We start from the raw sequence: 20301 nt of genomic DNA on the forward strand, positions 1-20301 counted from the left end.
TCTCTCCTGGTGTGCAAGCAAATGGTCCATGCCTCTTCGCCTTTCTTTCAGCCTTCTGGGCTGTGGGATGAGCTCTTTTAGGCTCCCAAGAAGGTGACTTTGCCTAGAGATTTGCTGGCGAGCCCGGGTGGTGGGACTGGACATTCTGCTGTCTTACTATCTCCTGTTCCCTGAAGGTGCTGTGCGTCTGGGCGGAGCCAGGGAAGAGTGGTTACAGACGCTGCTTGGGTAGGAAAATGGGGCCTGTCCTGAGACCACTGCGAGGCAGGTGTGCAGTCACCAAGGTGCTGACTCTTCAGAAACTTTCTGCCCGAGAGCTGTTGCCCAGAGATGATTCAGTCCGAGGAGCCTGGCCCGTGTCCCCAGCTTAGGACGCTGTCTTTCTGCACTGACCGTTCCGCCTGGCCTTTCTGGGAGGTGCAAGAGAGGGGCTCTGGCATGGGAGGGGTCCCGGCCTAGACTGGCTGCCACCTGCTCCCTGTTTCTGGCTCTCTCTGGTTCTTCACGGACATAACCCAGGGGGCTGTCTGCCGATGCAGTGCACTTCCCAGCTGGTGCACACAGCTGTAGGGATCCTGGAGCAGGGACCTGAGGGCCCCTGCTAGCTTATTCCTCAGCCACATGGGGCCCTTGGGAAAGTCACTGAGCCTTAGTTGCCTCATCTAGAAAATGGAAGATGGAGCAGTTAGCAGGTAACTTCCAGCTCGTTACTGTCCAGTGGTGGTTTTTAAAGAAGAAACTTAAATGCATGGACAAGAATGCCTTGTAAATTAAGCATCAGGCAATCTAAATAAGCAGAAAGGATTCTACTCTTTTTTTTTTATTTTTTATTAAAAAAAAATTTTTTTTTAACGTTTATTTATTTTTGAGACAGAGACAGAGCATGAATGGGGGAGGGTCAGAGAGAGGGAGACACAGAATCTGAAACAGGCTCCAGGCTCTGAGCGGTCAACACAGAGCCTGACGCGGGATTCAAACTCACAGACCGCGAGATCATGACCTGAGCCGAAGTTGGCCGCTTAACCGACTGAGCCACCCAGGCGCCCCAAGGATTCTACTCTTAAATGTACTCAGAGTGCTGTGAGGATATAGCAGTGCGTCCAAAAGACGAGCAAAGCCTGATCGCCTCCGTGCATGTGATTTGACCAGGGAGGCAGGCCCCCGGGCTCCTGTGTTCACACCATCGGGTGAAGCGGAGCATGGAGCCACCGGTGCCAGGAGAGGGAGGTGCCCTGGAGGCTTCGAGGGGGCAAAGGAGAGCCCTTGGGAAATAGCTCAGATGCTCCTGGGGCCTGTCACCGCCCACTGATGGCCCTGGGGTGATGCCTCAGCACCAAGGTTTTCTGCATCTTCGTCTATGAAATGAGGCCTTTCTCCTCCCTCTGTACCCTGGGGTTTTGGTGAAGCCCAAGCAAGACAGTGACTTTGGAAGAGGTTCAGAGGGTGGGCCTGTGCTGAGGAGGGGCTGCCTTCTTTCTGTCATTCTTCTGGATCCAGAGTGGCTCCCCCTCCTCACTTGGCTTTGGTCCCTGTGTACCAGTGGTCAGTATTTGGCCCTCCTCACCCTGGAAGGTGGTGCCTTCCCCCACAGTGTAATTATGTTTTTTCTGGAAGCCGTTGAGCTGCCTCAGCACTACCCTCACCAAATTCATTTTTCATGGCCTGGGCCTAAGAGGGGTTCCTCGTGCCAGGCCTGGAAACGAACACTGAACCATCGCTGCCCAAAATAAATAGCCTCCTTGCTGTGTTTTCATTACCACTCACCCTCGGGTGAGATGTCTGGCCGCCCCCTGCGAGCTGGGCGAGCCTCCGCCCCTGCCTCCTTTTGGGGTTCTTTGGTGGGCTTCGATCTCCCCAGGGCCAGAGCAGCGCTGGAGGATGGCCCCTTCTTCCCAAATGGCACCATACATTTTTCTGGACCCTAACGGCAGTTTCGGGCCCAATTGCCCATCCGGAGAGCTCTCCTTTCAATGCAGGCACCTTGCCCTGTGGCCTCCCATGTCTTGGCAGCTTGGATTTGATGAGATAATTTTAGTAAATTTTTTTTAATGTTTTTTTATTTTTTAACAAAATGGAATATTGGTGCCATTCAGTCATGTTCTGGTGGGGGCCAGAAGCCCCAGGCAGGCATCTTTTCTCCCTGCTAGCCAGTCTGCACAGAGGGGCACATCCAGAGCTCATGGGAAGCTCCCCTTGAGGCTGTTCCAAGGACTGTGGAAAATGCTGGCCCACATAGTACTGACCGTTCTCCATGTTTATGCAGACTTGGGGTGCACAGCAGGCTTCTGTGTCCCCTGGTTCATTGCAGCCCTGCAGCTGCAGGTGTGGCTGAGGGGGAAGCAGACAGAGAGGGTGCCATGGCTCCCCCAACACCTTGGGTGGGTCCATGGCAGCAGTTGGTTGGGGAAGCGGAGACAGAGAGCTTTGTCACTCCCCGAGGCAACATGCAGGTCAGTAGCAGAGCTGTGACCAGAGCGCCGGCCCTCCTGAGCCTGTGTCCTGCTGTACAAGGGCATCAGCATTACCCTTTGCAGTCATCAGAGCATGTCCACAGCCGTGGTCTCCTAGAATGTGCACCAGAGCCCAAGGAAATACGCAAAGTAGGGATTCATCATCCTCGTTTTGCAAATGGAGAAACTGAGGAGAGCAGAAGTTAAGTGACTGGTTTGAGATCAGAGAATTACAATGAGGTTGATATAAGATTGTTGTTGATTTATTTGTTCCATTTCTATATCCCCCCCCACCAAAATATTTTGTTACTTATGAATTTCTAGAAAAAAAGTTAATTATAAAAAGATGATGTTCTTGGGGCTTTTCTATGCTCCAACCATAGTAAATCTGCCCTCTCTTGCCTTTGAGCCTTTGCACTTGCTGTTCATCTTGCCTGGAACAGCATTCCCTCACTTCTGCTTGTTTCTTGTCCTTTGGGTTTGGATATCACTTCCTCCTGAAAGCTTTCCTTTGCATTCCTTCCTTCCCTAAATCCTTAGTCTGCTTGAAGGCCCTTTCTGTGTGTTTGCAGAGCACCTTGTATTTCCCCCCTCCTTTTCAAGTTGCTTCTTGTTCTTTCTTCCCTGAGTTACTTCCTGCAAAGGCAGATCCGCGTCCACCTTGTTCACAAGCATAGCCTTATCGGGGAGCCTCCTCGTGGCACGAAAGTTCACACAGCAATTTTTTATTTATTTTTATTTTTTATTAAAATTTTTTTTAACATTTATTTATTTTTGAGAGACAGAGAGAGACAGAGCACGAGTAGGGGAGGGGCAGAGGGAGAGGGAGACACAGAATCTGAAGCAGGCTCCAGGCTCCGAGCTGTCAGCACAGAACCTGATGGGGGGCTCGAACCCACGAACTGTGAGATCGTGACCTGAGCCAAGGTCGGCTGCTTAACTGACTGAGCCACCCAGGTGCCCCACACAATAATTTTTTAGATGACGAATTGAGTTGCAGTATGGAAATGAAGACTGTATTTTGAAGGAAAGAAAAGATAATTTTATCAGAAGCTTGAGCTGAAATAATTACCGCAGCTGAATACCCTACTTGGCTCTGAGCTTCCTGGCAACCAGGGAACAATGGAAAGGGGATCGAAGATATCATTCTTATTGTTTCAGCAACACAAACGTGTTTGAGGGTCTGGTTTCAAGTCCAAAAAGAAACTGACCACACATAAGGAACACTGACCATCATAAGGCAGCGTCTTCATCCACAACGCACTAGAAGTGGTGTCATCCCGAGAGGGGGGATGCGTAAGGTCTTCACACAGTTGCAGCTGGGGGATGGCGTTTCTCTAGGGCGTCAGCGTGACGTAGCCCTTCGCAGGAGGCTACTGGACAGGTGGGCAGTGCAGAGCCAGCACCATACTAACAGCCCACACGGGTGGCAGGCCCCGTCCTACGGGCTTTATAAGGATGATCTCACTTAATCGTCACAATACCCTGATGAGAGTAGGTCCTGGTATAATTATCCTTGTTTCACAGGTGAGAAGACTGGGGACAAGGAAGTTAAGAACTGTCCCCATGATCACAGAGCTAGGAGTGGCACAGCCAGGATTTAAACCCAGGCAGCCAGGCTCTAGGCTGTGGGCTCTAACCCAGGATTGGGACCGGGGGGAGATAAATGAGGTGCTCCCCTTGGGTAAAAAATTCAAGGAGGTACCAAAATCCTCAATAATCAGTATCAATAATATTTTTTAAATATCAAAATTAATCCACAAAAAACGAAACAAAACCATGATGAACAAAATACCAAAAATTTTTGCAAGACAGGACCTGTCCTTGTACTTGAACGGCTTGGGTCACTCAGCCATCCTGACCCTGACTCTGCCCCACACCTGCCCCTTGCCGCTCTTAACACAGTGCAGGTCTTTGGAGTAAGGGATTCAGAATCAAATAGAGCCTGCTGGAATCCCCCTGGGCTGTGTAGCAGCTGTGTGAGCTCGGGCCAATTGCTCGGTATCTGACCCATTTCCTTGTGTGGCAGAGGGCAGTATTAACACTACCGTAAAGCACAGGCCTGTGACAAACACTTGCATGGTAAGGGAGGCTGCCCCGGCTGCTGTATTGTGAACTTCCGGGACTCGGTCGTCATTGGTATGCACCTTGGCGGCCACTGTGTCTGCCCCCATTGTCACTCAGGCTGGTGTGCTCCCCATCGTTTAGGGGGCCTGCCATGGAGCCACCTGGTGACCTCTGGGACCCGGCTGGGGCAGCTGGCTCAGGGTCAGGCTGCTCCCTAGGTGTGGCCCCTGAGGAGGTGAGAAGAGGGTGCAGACTTGGTGGATGTTCATTCCTTTCTCCTCTTCCCAGTTTGAAGCGGGTCCCTACGGATGCATCCTGCTCGCCCTGTCTGCCATCCTGTCCAGGTCCACGGAGCTGTGAGTGTCTTCCTCCCTCAAACCCCCAGGCAGGGCTTGTCTGTCTTGTTCGCTGCTGCCTCACCCCCACCCCCGAGAAGCCCAGGACCATGCTTGGTGCATAGCAGGCATGTCGTGAGCATAGTCAAGAGGATGAAGGAAATAGTAGAACAGGGGATGGTCGGCTGGTGGAGGAGAGAGAGCAGTTATATGCTACGTACATGTGTGTTCAGAGCTACCTTCTAGGTCTCCCCACGTGTGCTGGGGCTGCCTGGAGGGACTCCCACCCAAACAGCTAACAGTGCTGCTGGGTCCCCCATAGGACTGCGGTGGGCGCATACTTCAGCACATGTGGACTCCCCTGGGACGTGGATGGGGATGGGCAGTTGAGACGGAGGTCTGGGAAAGGACCGAGGGCCTCCATGAACTCAGGACGGGGCTCACCGTAGGCCGTGGCAGTCTGAAAGCTGCAAGGTCTGGGTCCAGGGCCAGCCCTGAGGATACAGGTAGGTGGGTACCCGGGGGCCCTGGAAGCGGAGGACTTCAGTTCTGTGTACCCTTATCAAATGTGGCCGCCCGGCTGCCCGAGAGCTGGAGTTTCTCCATCATGTCCATTCTCCATGAGCTTTCTAGACCTCTAATCCGTATTTGTCATCTGTGCATTATGTCACCAGGGAGGGGAGCAGATTAACAGCACATTAACAGTTTTGTAAAGTACAATCGATTACTCCTTCCTTTTCCAAGTAGCGAGCAGACTCCAGAGGCCATGAAGATCCAGGGAATGAATTTTCATTTTGTGGGGTGCTTGCTGTGGGGCATGATTTGGGAACAACCCCATGCAGGTGGGCCTTGGGGAGTGGAGAGGTAGAAAGAGTAGCCATGTGGTGCCCAGGCTGGGGAGGCCCTGGCAGAAGGAGACACTTGCTCCTGGTGGCCGGGCCGGGCCAGGGCCTGTCCCATGCCCTGTAGGCTCTGGCTTGGGTAGGAGGAGGACGCGGGGGCTCTGTGGCCTCATGCTGCCGGCCTGCCTGCTGCTTGCTGCTACTGACCTTATTAAATGTGGTGCACACACAGATTTTCTAATGGCATTTTTCTTCTAATCCTGCCATAATGATATGATTCATTCTTGGCCCGGGCTCACGTGCACCAGAGACCATAAGCCACACTGTCTTCTCCCCAGGCGCAAGTTTGCTAATCCCTGCCTGACCACGTTGGGTGGGGGTCTCTGGGTATGTGGTTGAGACCCCTGAGCTACCTGAGGGGAAGCTGGGCTCTCAGGAGGCCCATGCCTGGTGACATCTGGCTGTGTGATCTCCTGGGTCTCAGTCTCTCCACCTGTACAGGGAACCATCCGGCTCTGAAGGTCTAGGACTCTGTGATCAGAGTGTCTCTGCTCTGGTCACTGGGGCAGCTGCTAACGGTCTTGCTCACCAGCCTGGGTGTGCTCCTGCAGGGAGTGGCTCTGGAGGCCTTCTCCATGTGCACGGGCCTTCACCCCCCATAGCCAGGCTACTCTTCATGTTGTCCAGAGCGGGAGGACTTGGGCTGTGTCTGTCCCCTCCCCGCCCAGGCTCTGGCTCCTTGGGGGCATCTGTGTGAGGCATGGCTGCCCTGCTGGACCTGCATGGCCTCATGCTACCAGGCCTGACATCTCAGCTCTGCCACGTCCCTCCTGTCCACTGCACACACGTACACATGCAGATGCACACACACATAGATACACAGAGATACAGACACAGAGACACACGGATGCACACAGACACATGCACACATATAGATATACACAGACATATACACACACAGATATATATACATATACACACACAGAGATGCACAGAGATACACAGACACATACACACAGATATACATACATATGCACACAGACACACACAGGCACAGAGACCCATAAGATCCGTCTGGAGTCCCCTCCTTCCCCTTGCTCTCAGGGCAGAGGAAGGAGTAAAAGTATGTTGAGACCATCTCCCTCCCACTCAGGGCTCCTGAGGACCTTCCCTGGTAGAGATCTGCTTTAGCGTTGGACCCGGCAGGCACTGGGGGGGGGCTCGTCTTATCCTGGGCCTCCCCTTCCCTTCCAAGAAGACGGTGTGGAAGATATTCTCAGCAGCAGCAGCAGGAACGATGGTGACCGACACCTAGTAAGCTTCCTGTGTGCCCAATCCTTTGCTGCAACATGTTACACAGCACCCGCCCCTGGCAGCCCTGTTCGGTGGCACTAATGATTCCCGTCAGCATCGCTGTCTTTCGGGTGAAGAAACGAGACCTGCCCCAAGCTCACACAGCTTAGCCCAGACAGCCTGGGCCCGGACAGGACTCTTTGGGTTTTCTGTTTAAGGAACTTGGGAGTCAAACAGACTTGATTTCAGGCCTGACTCTATACTCCTTTGCACCTGAGTTTCTCACTCTCTGGAAGGGGGATGCTAATTCCTGCTTCACGAGATTAAATAAAGATTTATATGTTGAGCGCTTGGCTCAGCTCCCGGTGGGTAGCCCGCTCCGATGACGGCCGCTGCTGGCGTGGTCCTGTCACAGCTGTGCTCAGAGGCATCTCGTGCCCCATCCTGTCCGTCTTGCCCTCAGTCTTGGCCCCGTGCCTGGTGGTGCAGACATGGCCGCAGGGAGGCCCTGCTAGTGGTGATGGGTCCACCTGCGTTGGTGCCCACCCTGGCAGGCACTTCCTGAGCTGCCCGGGGCCTCCCTGGGTGCTGTGTGCTGTTGCTCAGAGCGGGCAAGAGAAGTGGAGGCGGGAGAACCAGTCCCTGCCTGGGAGGGTGCCAGCCAAAGATGTGCTCGAGAAGACACTCGGCTGTCTCTTATCTGTTCAAGCTTAAAACCGCTTTTAGAGAGACTGTCTGAGGGCTTCGGGGGGGAGTGGGGCAGGCTTTGGGTACAGGGCTGCTGGCGACATCATGGAGTGGAGCTGGCCGTTCCTTCCCGCCGTCTGGGACTTCCTAAAAGGGGTGGCAAGTGTATGGAGGAAAGACAGGACTGATGGTGAGGAGGAGAAGAGCCCCTAGAAATGGTGCCCAGATCCTGTGAGAGAGTCACGCTGACATTATTTGAAATAGCACGTTAACATTGCTGGCATTTTCTGGGCTCCTCTGAAGAAGCTGTTAGAAGGGGGAGCTCCTGCATTGGTCTAGGCCCCTTACGTCTCAGTCACACGCTCCAGCGGTGCTTCCGCGGCTCCCCAGAGCCTCTGATCCCTGTTCTCAGGAGGGATGCCACACCTGGCTGGAGGTTTGCTGGGATTCACTTAGCACTGATAACGGTCCTGGGATTGTGAAAGGCCACCCCATCCTGGCCTGCCGCAGGGGCTAGCAACTTGCAAAGGCCTTTCTCTGTGGACCCTTGGGCACATGGGGGCGGATGTCATCCAGCACGGGCTCCATTTGTCAGGCTGAGCTGACAGGCTTGTCCCGGGTGGCCCGGTGGGTGACGGCTCCCATGACAGCATCCCACTCATTGGCTGCCGCTTCGGAACACCTGAGTCCCCACCTCTGCTCTGTTGCCAGCACGTTTATGGCTGACCCAGCCTGTGCCTTAGGCCTCGGGGGGCAACTAGAGGCGCTTAAATTCTTTCTATTGTGAACCTGACATCTGACTGTTTTCCAAATACACTGTATCCCCAGGCTCACTATGAAAAGCAGATGTAGCCAGGACTGTTTTGAGTAGAGCCCGGGGGAGGTAGGGTGAAGGGGGTGGGGAGGCGGAGACCCCTGCCTGCCCCTCCCAGTCTCCAGCCTGGCCCCAGGAGACCCCTGTTTGGAGAAGCCCCAGCTCTGCATACAAAGCTTAACAGCCGTAGAACCAGACCATCCCCGAGGGCCTTCCTGCTCTGGGGTTCAGATTCAGCATTGCCAAACCCTTTGATGCCATTTCAGGGTGATCTGTTATCACTTTGGGTAGTTGAAAACCTGTCCTGGTAGCCCAGACAGGGCAGTCTCTCAGATCACATGCTGTGCAGCTGAGGAGGAGTGGAGTGTGGGGCTGGGAATCACCCACTCTTTACAAACACAGTGTGCATTCGTGGTCCTGTGTGTGTGTATGAGGGCTCTGTGAGGTTGTGGGGCTGGGTGTGAGGTGATGTGGGTGCTGGTGGCTATGAAGGTCACACGGCCGCCCCTCCCTCCTAGCAAGGGTCTCAGACTCATGCCTGATGTCCAGGGACAGGCCTTGCACCCAAGTCAGTGCCTTCTGTCCATGGGCTGTTGCCAGCTCTGGGTGGGGCCAGGGTGAGGGCACCAAGGGCAGATGTACACGCAGCCCGGCACAGCCTGGTCACTTCTCCGTCAGAGGCTGAAAGAATAGTAGCGAAGCTGGCCTTTGAGTTTTGTTTACCAGGGCTCACTGCAAAACCCTGTGAAGGTTTTATTTTTTTCCACTTGATTTCAAGCCATCTGTTTTCCTTCCTAAGATCTTGAGTTGCTTACAGTAAATCTGTACAGGCTTTCATGCTTACCTAGCTCCACCGCTTTCCAAACCACACAGCCTAGAACTTTTCCCAGCATGCTCTCACGAGTCCCAAAGATGCTCAGGACCCTGGGGTCCTGGCTGGCTCAGAGCCAGACCTGCACAGTGCGGTGCGAGGGTGCTCCGGCCCCCAGGGAGCCAGCAGTGAGCCAGCGCCTGGCATAGGGGAGGGCCCCGGAGATACCCACTTGGGTGGTGGTGGGGGGAACAACTGTGAAGAGACCCTTTTCATGCCTCAGACCCTTGGCATTCGCTACAGGGGCAACTTGGGCCGTCCAAAGGCAGTCTTGGAAGTCCAAAATAGGCAGTAGTTTGTCATGTGCTGAAGTAATTTTTAACAGCGCCAGCCGGGCATCACGGTGAGGGGTAGCAGCCACACCATGGTGGCTTTGTTGCTCTTTGTAACTTTCTCCAGGAGAGGAAAAATAACAGCACCTTTTCTTTCTTTGTGGAAATATCCCTGAAATGAAAGCCAACCGTGAGTGTTGGTAATGCAAAGGCGAGTGATGGAAACTTGATTCTCAGCCAGTGTAAGCAGAAAACAGCGCTGCTAATTGATTCATATCAAAAGCCCAGGGCTTTAAGAGTAGCTGGATCCAGGAACCAGACGGTGTCTTTGGGACATCGCGTCCCTCCTTCTGTCCTGTCACACTTCTTCCCTCTGTCTTGTCTGTGTCCTCAGGAGGGCCCTGCTGTGTGGTGGGCTCTGGTGGGCCCAGTGGAGAGGAGGCCCTCTCCCCAGCACTCCTCAGCCCTGCTGGCAGCCATGACCCCATTCCTGACACCTATGGTGGCTGGGCCTGGGCTCTATCCGTCATGGGGGCCCAGAAGGCAGGCAGAACCCACAGAGGTGTACCACACTGGCTGGGAAAGGGATGCACTGGATTTGGGGATGTGTCAAGGAACAGGAGGGAAGATGTGAGTTTGGGGGCGGGTCAGACCTGGGCTTTAATGGAGGCCCCCACTGGTTCCTCTCAGAAATGAAGAAAAGAAAGGACAACGTTTCCAGATCCAGCGGAACTCACTGAGTCAGAGACCACCTTCGCAGTGGGTGGGCTTGTGGCATAAGGATTTGAGCAGTGGGCTATTCTTGTTGAGAATCCCAGGCTTGGTGGTCCCAGATGTGCTATTGTGATGGGAGGGGGTAGATGGGATACTTCTGGACTCCTGGACTCCTCCAGCCCAGAATAATGTACTGCACACAGAACCACCCAGACCAGGCGTCCCGACCTCACACAGTTAGCAACTGCTCTGTGCACCTTGAACAAAGCCCTTGGCCTCCCTCACCTGGGTCTCCCACATGCAGCATGAGAGACCTGACATGGTGGCTAAGGGCCCTGCCTACCCGACATGCCAACATCTTTTGCATATAAGCTAGGGAACAGGAGGAGAGGGACCTCCTCATCGAACTCCAAGTCAGCTTAACCTTGATTCAGATTAGGGCAGAGGCCATGCTAGTGAGCTCTTTCGGCACATGTGTCTGAAGAGGCCAAGGTGATGCGTGGCAGATAGACCCAAAGGGCTGTGGGTACCTTTGTCGTTGGAAATAGGAGACCCTCCACTCAGATCCCACTTCCTTACACTGACCCTCCTTCCTCTCTCTGGCCACCTGCTCCTGTGTCCCCTCCATAGTGGACCAGAGCCGTGTCCTGTAGATCTCACTGGCTCCCTCTGGGGGCCCTGTGAAGCCCTCTCGCCACATGGAAGGCAGGGACTAGAGACCCAGCCTCACTGGAGGTGGAGGAGAAAGAGGTCCTCATTGTCACCTTGGGCTTTTGGGGCTTGCAGTAACCCAAGGGGGCAGGCCCAGAGGCCTGAGGCCATTATCCCATTTTACAGATGTGGGAACCAAGGATCTAAGATTTTAGGGCAGGTTGGTGGCAAGCTGACACCATCCTTGAGTGTCCTGGCTTCCAGGCTAAGACCCTGTGCCCGCATCCCCATCTGGACTGGGGGAGGAGTGACAGACACTGCCCCAGTGTGTCTGCTGACTCAGAAGGAGAAGTGGGAACCAAGACCCCCAAGTAGGCCCATACCAAACCAGAAGCGGTCCAACAGCTTCATTCTCCATTTAATTTCAGCCGGCATAGTCTGGGCAAAGCAAGCCTGGTTCCAGGCTGCTAGGGCGGCAAGTCACAGCTGGTGAGTGCCAGTGGGGTGTGGCTGAGGGCAGGAAGTCTGCCCATGGGCACTGAGTCTCCCATGGCAGAGGAGGGCGACTAAGCCCAGACCCCACTGGACTTAGTGGCAGAGCTGAGAGAATGTCCTGACATTCTGTGCATCTAGCACTCCTACCCATTCACCTAAGAGCTATACCTCCATGTTCCTCAAAGGGCTTGGGTGTCCAGATAAAGAGCATGGGCCTCAGGAGGAGGGAGAAGCAATTAACTTTTTGGAAGAATCTTCTGTTCCAGGCCAACCTTGGCTGCTTGGGTGGGAAGCTTCCTTCCGCCTGCCTCTGCACATCTCCTGGGATTCAGCTTCTGGAGCCTATTCCGTCAGGGCCTTCCTTAGAGCTTCTCCTGGGACGGGTGTGGGCCAGGCTCACATAATTTAGGGCCCATTTGCTGTGCATCTGCAGAGTTAGAGCTCAATTCTGGGTGCCAGGTTGGGGGGGGGGGTGCAGATGGACACAACATAATCCTGGCCCTCAAAGTCCTTGCTGCCTGGAGGGACAAACCAGGCGCAGGAAAAGCATTGGCGAGTGCTCTTAGGAAAGGGCCAGCTGAGGAGAGATGGGGCACATCTGTCCTGGGACGAGGGAGCTATCTTTATGGAGGAGGTGACATTTAGCAGGGCTCTGAGGGATATGTGGGAAGGGTTTTGGCAGGCAATGAGAACAAAGCAGGCAAAGGCCAGTGGTGGGGTTTGCAGAAAACAATTGCATAAGGTCTGGTTGGAAAGGATGGTGCCAGCACGTGGGGAGAGGTCTAGTGGGTGGTGAGGCGGAAGGCAGCTTGGGAAGGGCCTGGACACCTCTGCTTTCCCTTCCTTCCGGCTCCTTTCTCTCCACCCATGCACCTTGGCCCTTCCTCTGCAGGGCCCTGCCTGGAGAGGGGAAATAACAGCCACCCCCTCCAACTTGTGGGGCTCTCTGCAGTGTGCAAGGCCCTTTTATGGCCTTGACCCTTATGGAAACAACTCTTTGATGTGCGTATTGTTGTCCCCGGCAGGGGATGACACAGAAAGCCATTTGCTGAAGGTCACACAGTGCACCTGACAGCCAGGTGTCCTGCCTCATCGCCCACTCCCTGCAGGCCTTCCTGGGAAAATAGTCAACATCCACTCTACCCAAATCCTTGTTAGATATTCGTAGCTAAATTTCGACCGCTCGCAAGCCTCCATGTATTCTGGGTTCTTGGCCGCGATACGAGTAGTTGAGGTTACTGGAATCGTGACCTCTCGGTCATTGTGTTTTTAGTTGTTGTTATTATTGTTGTTATCGTAGGAAAAAGGAAGTGACATTTACCAAATGCCAGATGCTTTATATAGTTCATGTCCTTCAGTTCTCACAGCAATCTGTGGTAGAGGGAGGCACCATCCCACCCCTCCTGCTGGGGGAACCAGCCTCGGAGAGGGGACAGCCAAGAAGTGGCAGTGACTGGATTTGAATCCAGGGCCCTGACCTCAGAGCCCAGGTTCTCTTAGTTGTTCCACAGCTGCCCTTCTCCCTACTGATTTGTCCTCAAAAGTCAACAGAATTCTCAGGGGAGGGGGCGGAGTGGGGTGTGGTGGTGGCCCTGGGGCCTGGCGCCACCTTGGGGTCAGGTGGAGGGGAGGTGTCTGGCCTGACCCTCCTGAGTTAATTACCACCCATTTTAGGCTTGATGTTTTAAACATCAGAGTCATGAACCAGACAATTTCACATCCCAGAAGGTCCCTAGAGACCCCTTGTTCCAGTCCTCTGGTTTTATAAGTGAAGACACAGGCTGAGAGAGAGGCAGGGACTTGCCTGAGGTCACTCAGCCAGTCTGAGGCCGAGCTGGCCACGACTCCACCTCGCAGACATTGATTTTAGGTGAGTGGCTTTGACTATAGACTGGAACCGTGTCTCTAGGCCACTTAGACATATTTCTGCTTATTCGGAAACTTCTGTACAAGATCCTCAGGTTCACATGTTCAGATGCATGTTGGGGAGGTTGTAGGGTGAAGGGACAAGCCATGCCCCAGTCAGGGAGGGTGGGACCAGGAGTGGGGCTTGAAGGCTCCCGGATTTGCCTGGAGCTGGCCCGCCAGGCTGACCATCCCGTGTTCCAGGCCACAGGGGACACTGTGTGACATTGGCACTGGGGACACAGTCCTGGCCTGCTGACTGCCTGTGTGACCACAAGACCGCAAGTCCCTTCTCCTTTCTGGTTCTCTAGTTTCCCCCTTAGAAAGATGGAGATGGGGGCCTTTGTTCTTCTGGCCTCATGAGGCTTCAGAGAGGATGGTGTCTTTGAGGGAGATGACAGATTCTGCAGGTTCAAGGCTCAAGCATTGTAAGCTGCTCAGTGGCAGAACCTCTGTCCCTTTGAGATGTGTGACAAGGAATGACTGGGAGGAGGCAGCAGAGCCCCAGCCCAGCTTTGGGGGCTGAATCTGGGCTGGCCTCTGTCACTAGCTCTGGTCCACTTGTGTTCTTTTGCTAGGCATCTATTTTTCCATCTGCGCAGTGCTGAGCCCGGAGGGCCCTGCCAGCCCTGGTGTCCTCTTCGTTCTGTTTCTGGGTACAGTGCATTGTCTCTGGGACCTCTCAGTGGGGGCACAGATGGGCGAAGTGGTCCTTGCTGGCATTCCCAGGAAGAGCTCTCTCTTCCCCTTCCTCCGGATACCTCTGAGGGGGGCCGTCACTCCGACCGCGGGTCCGGGGTCTTGCCCTCTGCTCCCAGAATGCTGAAGAGGTCAGTGGTAGGGCAGCTAGGGCCAAGCCCCTCCTCCTAAGGTTCCCTGCCCTGGGCAAGTCCATTCAGGCTTCTCTTACACGGTGCTTCTTGGAATCCAGAACCCAGGTAGGCTCCTCCCTGAAGGGGTCCCCAGTGGGCAACAGCCTCAGGGGGCAGACTTCATCAAGCCCTGGCTCCTCCCTGCTCCTGGCACCTGTGTCCCCAGGCTGTGCAGGATTACTTTAGGACCCAGCATTTGTCCAGTCCTCAGGTAGCCTATGGAAGGGACAGCCTGCCTGTTAGGAATGGTTATCAATCCCACAGAAGGGCTCATCGTTGTTTGTGGCTCAGAAGCCCAGAAAGTGTGGGAACCTCAGAGTTCAGGCAGCCCCTCCTTTGATTCAGCCCCTGCTCCCAGGACACTGCATGCCTTGGACACCTGGGGGTACCCCAGAGGGGCCCCAGAGGCGAGGAGAAGGAGAAGGATGGGATGCTTTCGGAGTAGCTCATGTATTTGGCTTCTGCCTAGAAGATGTCACTGGAAGAGAGAGCTCTGAGTCTAAACAGATGTTGGGGGCCACTGTGTTAGTTTGCTAGAGCTGCTGTAACAAAATGCCACAGCCTGGGTGGCTTAAATAGTAGGAACTCACAGCTCTGGAATCTGGAAGTTCAAGATCAAAGCGTGAGCAGGGATGGTTTCCTCTGAGGCCTCTCACCTGGGCCTGTAGGTGGCTGCCACCTTCTGTGTCCTCACATGGTGTTTTCCCTGCCAGGATGCATCCCTGGTGTCCCTCTGTGTCAAGAAGTTTCCTCTTCTTGAAAGGACACCAGTCAGATTGGGTCAGGGCCTACGATAATGGGCTCAGTGAACTTAAATCACTCCTTTAAAGGCCCTGTCTCCAAATACAGCCACATTCTCAGGTACTGGGGTCAGGGCTTCAACATATGAATTGGGGGGAGGGGGGCATGCATCTGGTGCATGCAAGTCCCTTATGTCACAGAAGGGGAGACTGAGGCTGGAGAGGAGAGGTTTGCCACCACACCGCAGGCCGGGGCTGGAACTCGGGCCTGGTGATGGCCCTGCCCTTTGAATTGCCCTGTCTCTGGGCAAAGCAGAAGCCGTTTTTCCTTTGCTCAAGGACTCCTGACACTCAGCTCTCCAGGGATTTCCCCTAGAGGGAGGTCTGGGCATCTAGATTTGCCAAAGTTGTAAATCTCTTAAGCCCTAAGCTGCTCCCTGACGTCTCCTGAACGCCCTAATGTGAAATGCAGACGTTCCTCCCTTTCAAGCTCCATGCTCACTCCTGAATTTCCCATCGTGTTTGCACCTAAGGATGCAATTACCATTTCCTCCCATTGTCCTTTCCGCCTGTACCCCTGTGCTCAGCTGACGCAGGCTCTCAGACCCGCTGGGTGAGCACGAGGCTGTGAGATTATGAAGATCAGACCGCTTCTGAAAGCTTCAGGCTGGCTTGGGGCCAGCGATGCTTATCGGTCCACCCAGGGCTCCTTTGAGGTTATTTTCTTCTCTTCAGAAGATGCCCGTATATGCTGCAGAGAGCATTTCCATCAATTCTTCTGCCTGAGCTAGCGCCAGTCGAGTGCTGCCCGCGGCCATTTGGCACCCCAGCCTGCTCCTTCCCGGGCCTGCTGGGCTGTCTCTGGTGGGTGAGCCTCCCTGGCCGTTCCCAGGACCCCCAGGCCTCCGTGCTTCTCCTCTGGGCCCCTGCAGGGCCAACCCCAGCCCATCTGCCCATGTGGACCGCAAAGCATCCCCATTTGGCCACGGTTATTAAAAACCACAAGAAAGCGTTTTCTCCTACAAAGGTCATGGAGCTTGAGTTTCTAGACTCGTTTGGGAAAGATACAGGGGCCAGAGTGGTTTAGGTTTGTGGACTTTCGGCAGATCTTAGATTTAAAGCATAAAATTGAGACCAGGTTTCTCTTCTCTTGCACTGAAAGGGAAAACAAACATCGCGATTGCTGAGCCCTTTCCTCTGGGCGGTCTGTCTGTGGTCTCTTTGGGGTGGGGCCGGAGGAGGCAGGCCGGGCCGCGGGCACGGTGCTGGGCTGGCAGCAAGCCCCGGGGCCTGTGCAGCAGCCTCGTGTCACCCCCAGCGATGCCGTACTGGGACTTTCCATGCCTGTAAAATATAGTCATCCTTGCTTCACCGGGGACGAGGCTGAAATTAGCATCCCCGGACACGTTCCATAGATGACGGCTCCTTTCCTCTTTGCTCATCCGCGGTTCTGGTGGACAATGACAGTCTCCTGGAGGATTTAGGTGGGGGTAGGTGAAAGGAATTGTGTCCTAGTGGTGGGCTTTCTAGATGGTAGGAGAGCTTTGAGATTCATGGAGGGGTGGGGTTGCCTCCTGGTGCTGGCCCCGCGTATGACAGAGCCACTGCTGACAATGACACCTGGTTTCCAGCTCCATACAGCCCTAGAAGTCCGTTTCTTCCAGTTTGAGGGATGTGTTTCGGCCAAGGGGCTTTTCACCTCCTGCCTTTTAGGAGCCCCCTGCTAAGGGTAGAGCCACTGTGGTAACCTGGGGTCAGGGGAGCACAGGCCTCCAAGACTGGCTTCTGGGTCCTCCACCAGCTCCATAGGCCATAGCCAAGTGCCCCGGGCAAGTCAGTATTCTCAAAGCCTTGGTTTGCTCTTGGGGTTGGAGGAATAATGGTAGTATGGGGTGCAGGGTCTGTGCCCAGGTGGTGGCAGTTACTGTCTCAGGACTCAAGCAGGCATTAGAGACTGTTGCTGCCACTAAACAGACTCGCAGACAGATGCCCAGAGATGGACCGGGATGTCCCTGCCCCCACTGTTAGTAAGCAAAAGTTGGGATGTGAAAGCAGACGCTGGATTCCATTGCGGGGGCCTTTCTGCCATGTCATTCCTCTGTCGCCATTCTCCGTGTCGGCGGTGGCCCTGGTGAAGCCAGTGTGGAGGCCGCTGCCCAGAGCAGAGTGAGTGTGAACTGAGGAGTCCTGGCTTCCCCCCAGACCCAGAGCTCACCCGGTGAGGCTTGCCCAGGAGCGCCAGGCAGAGGCATCCTAATACCATCACTTCTGTGTTTTCCAGGGTTCGCCAGGACTTCGACGTCCCCACCAGCCACCTGATTGGAGCACATGGATACTGCACCCAGGTAGGGGGTGCATTGGGGCGCCGGGCAGCTGGGTGCTTCTTTTCCTTCCTCCTCCCTTCTTTCTTTGCCCGTGCCAGCTCCCCTCCTCCCCCCCTTCCCCCCTCCCCCCTCCCCCAAGCGTCTCTCATGTGCCAGCCTCTTTTGGGCTTCACTGTCATGGAGACCTAGAAAGGCCACTCAGTTCAGCTTCCACTTCTGGAGAGCTTGCTGCACCAGACCTGTGTGCTTGGCACTGCAGGGGGTGCAAGAGGGGCTGAGGACACAGCCAGGCGCTGCATAGCCCAGAGCCCCAGCCAGAGCCCCGGGGGCACAACGGGGGCTCTGGGCCAGCTGGGGGAGATGAGGGCCATGGCACCCTTTATGTTTGCACAGGACATCGTCCTGGCAATAACCCTCCCCTCTGCAGCCTCACAAAGGGGCCCTCGGGGGGCCTGATGGAGCAGGGGGTCCCTTAGCACAGTTGCTTATCATCGATCCTCCCAGATGTGCGGTGATACCAGAGAAGAGATCTGTTCGTGATCCTTTCAGTGAGCATCAGGACCGGGAGCTAGATGTTATTCCTGGCTTCCGTCTGTGCCTTTCTCGGCATGGCCAGGCCTCCGAGAGTGGCCCCCGGGCCATCGTTATATCTGCTCCTCGACGCACACGGGAATAGCATGTGTAGCACAGACAGGCTGGGCAGAATTGCTCAGGCCCAAACGAGGACCTTGTCCTGACGGTCCTGGCTCACTTGTGCCATCTCTGCAAACACCTGGGTACTGTGCAGGGGCCAGCTCCAGAGCTGCAGTTTGTGCCGGCAACCCGAGGGACTATGGGGTTGACTGATGCCCACCTTCCTAGAGAAAGGCCTCAGGGTAAGTGGCCGTCCGGGATGGCCCAGTGCCCCCTCTGGGTGCCTGCCTTCTCTGTGGGAGCTTCCCCCTCAGCAGGGAAAGAGAGATGTGATCAAGGGTGGGCACTCAAGCAGAGCGCAGAGGATGCCAGACCAGAATCTCTGGCTAGTTCTGAGCTGTGTTCACGGTTTCACACACAAATGAGCTGGGCTGATTTTCTCCCCCTCCCCGAGCCTCAGTTTCCTCATTTGTAGTATGAGGAGTTTGGATTAGACCAGTGCTTCTTAAACTCTGATGTGTATATGAGCCCCGCCCCGGGAGGCTTGTTGAAGAGCGGGCTCAGATTCGATGGGTCCAGCCCGGGTCTGAGGTTCTGAATTTCTAACAGGCTTCCCAGAGCAGGTGATGCTGCTGGTCCACAGACCACACTTTGAGTAGCAAGGGACTACATGACCACTGAGCTTTGCCACTGCATGATTTTGAGACTTGGGGCAGGGAGCCGTGTGTCGCCCCTTTTCCCTCATTTCAAGAGGGCCTTCTGCTCTGAGGAAGGTTGGACACAGATGGGGTGCAGGGGCCTTTTACTTCTCCTTGAAAACCAGATGGGAATACTTGAACCCATCTGAAAAAGGCCGTGCCTTTCCTAGCGGCCACTGCCCCTGAGGTACAGTATCTCAGAGCAGACATTTCCTCCAAATTTTTTCTCGTTTCCTCTGCAAGGACACAATGGGGCCCCTTTGCTATCTGCCTCCAATGGGGTTCGCTGTCTGGCCATCAGAGGGGACGTCTTTTACTGCCACCAGGGCAGGGGTCTTGGTATTGACGGAGGGATTTACTAACGGGAGCGTGGCTTTTACAATTCAGGGGAAAACACTCCTGTGAACTCTTACCTCCAAAGTTTATGCTGGGAAAGGGCTATTCTGGCCGTTCCCAAGTAGCATGGGGACGGTGGCCGCCTGCTGGCCTTATAGGCACTCCAGAGCAGATAGGGTGGGTGACGCAGAGGGTCCAGCCTGCCCAGGTGCTAAGGCTGGGCTCACTCAGCTCTTTCTCCAGGGGTGCAGCAGACACCCCTGGGATCTTTAGCAGCCAGCTGGTACCCTGAGGGTAACAAGTGAGGGGCGAGGAAAGGACACCAGGCAGGGAGCCGGAAAATGCGGACAGAAGTCCAGCGCTGTCACTAACTAGCCGTGGGGCCTGGGTAAATCCTTTCCCATCTACGAGCCCCAGTGTCCCCATTCCTCACAGGGGGTTGGACCCCTAGCTGCCTTGCTTAAGGAAGAGCGCTTCCTGCCACCTTGATGCAGGAGACACTGGCTGAAGGAGACTGCCGGAGGAACAGGGCTCCGCATGTCCCCGTTTCCCGGTTCTGGGGCCAGCGGGAATGTCGACCTGTTGGCCTTGCGGCACAAGTTGCATGGCTGCTGAACATGTGATGCCACCCTGGCGATGATGGCGGAGACAGAGCCAGAACCCAGACTGGGGCTCCTCGCCTCCACCTCTCTTCTTCTGCCGCCCTCCACTCTCCCTCCCTGCTCGAAGACCCCACCGTCACTGGTGATATCCAGATCAGGCCTGGAGCTGAGTTACTGGTGCCGCACACATTGTCCACTTCCTGCTGCTGCTAATGGGCTCTGGTCGTGTAAGATGTTATCATTCGGGGAAGCTGGGTGAAGGGTGCACAGGAACTCTCTGTGCTGTTTTTACAAATCCTTCTGAATCTAAAGTTACTTCAAAATAAAAGAAGTTTAGGAAAAAAAATACCATCCTTCACGACCCCACCCAAATGTGGCTTCTCCACAAAGTGGCTGTGACTCAGCCATGTGGTCCCATGTGTGCCTGGCCCTGGAGTGTGCCATGCACACGTTTTTATAGCCCCGGTCATATCCTACATCGTGCTTCAGCCGTGCAGGGACACACCTGATCCCTGCTTAGACCGGACACCTGAGGTCATGAGCCATTCTTTCCCTCCTGACAGGACACCCCCACTCCCCTGCTGCCACCCAGAGCTGAGGACAGGGTCCTGTGCACAGCTGGCACTCAATGAAAGCCTATGGAGTTAAGATCAATGCGCTCCTAGAATCCCTTGCCTGGGGCCTCTGGCAGCTTTCCTGA

General features: G+C 54.9%; 1 protein-coding gene across 1 annotated transcript in view; it reads left to right on the forward strand.

Annotated features, from left to right (window-relative positions):
• The window catches only part of MINDY4 (MINDY lysine 48 deubiquitinase 4), a 109491-nt gene that overhangs the window by 72199 nt on the left and 16991 nt on the right, over positions 1–20301 (forward strand). The window contains exons 13-14 of the mRNA XM_042921468.1: positions 4806–4873; positions 17290–17353. Coding sequence (XP_042777402.1) covers positions 4806–4873; positions 17290–17353 — 132 coding nt within the window. The remainder of the gene's footprint in view (positions 1–4805; positions 4874–17289; positions 17354–20301) is intronic.

This window comes from Panthera leo, chromosome A2, assembly GCF_018350215.1.
Source record: "Panthera leo isolate Ple1 chromosome A2, P.leo_Ple1_pat1.1, whole genome shotgun sequence".
Lineage (NCBI taxonomy): Eukaryota > Metazoa > Chordata > Mammalia > Carnivora > Felidae > Panthera > Panthera leo.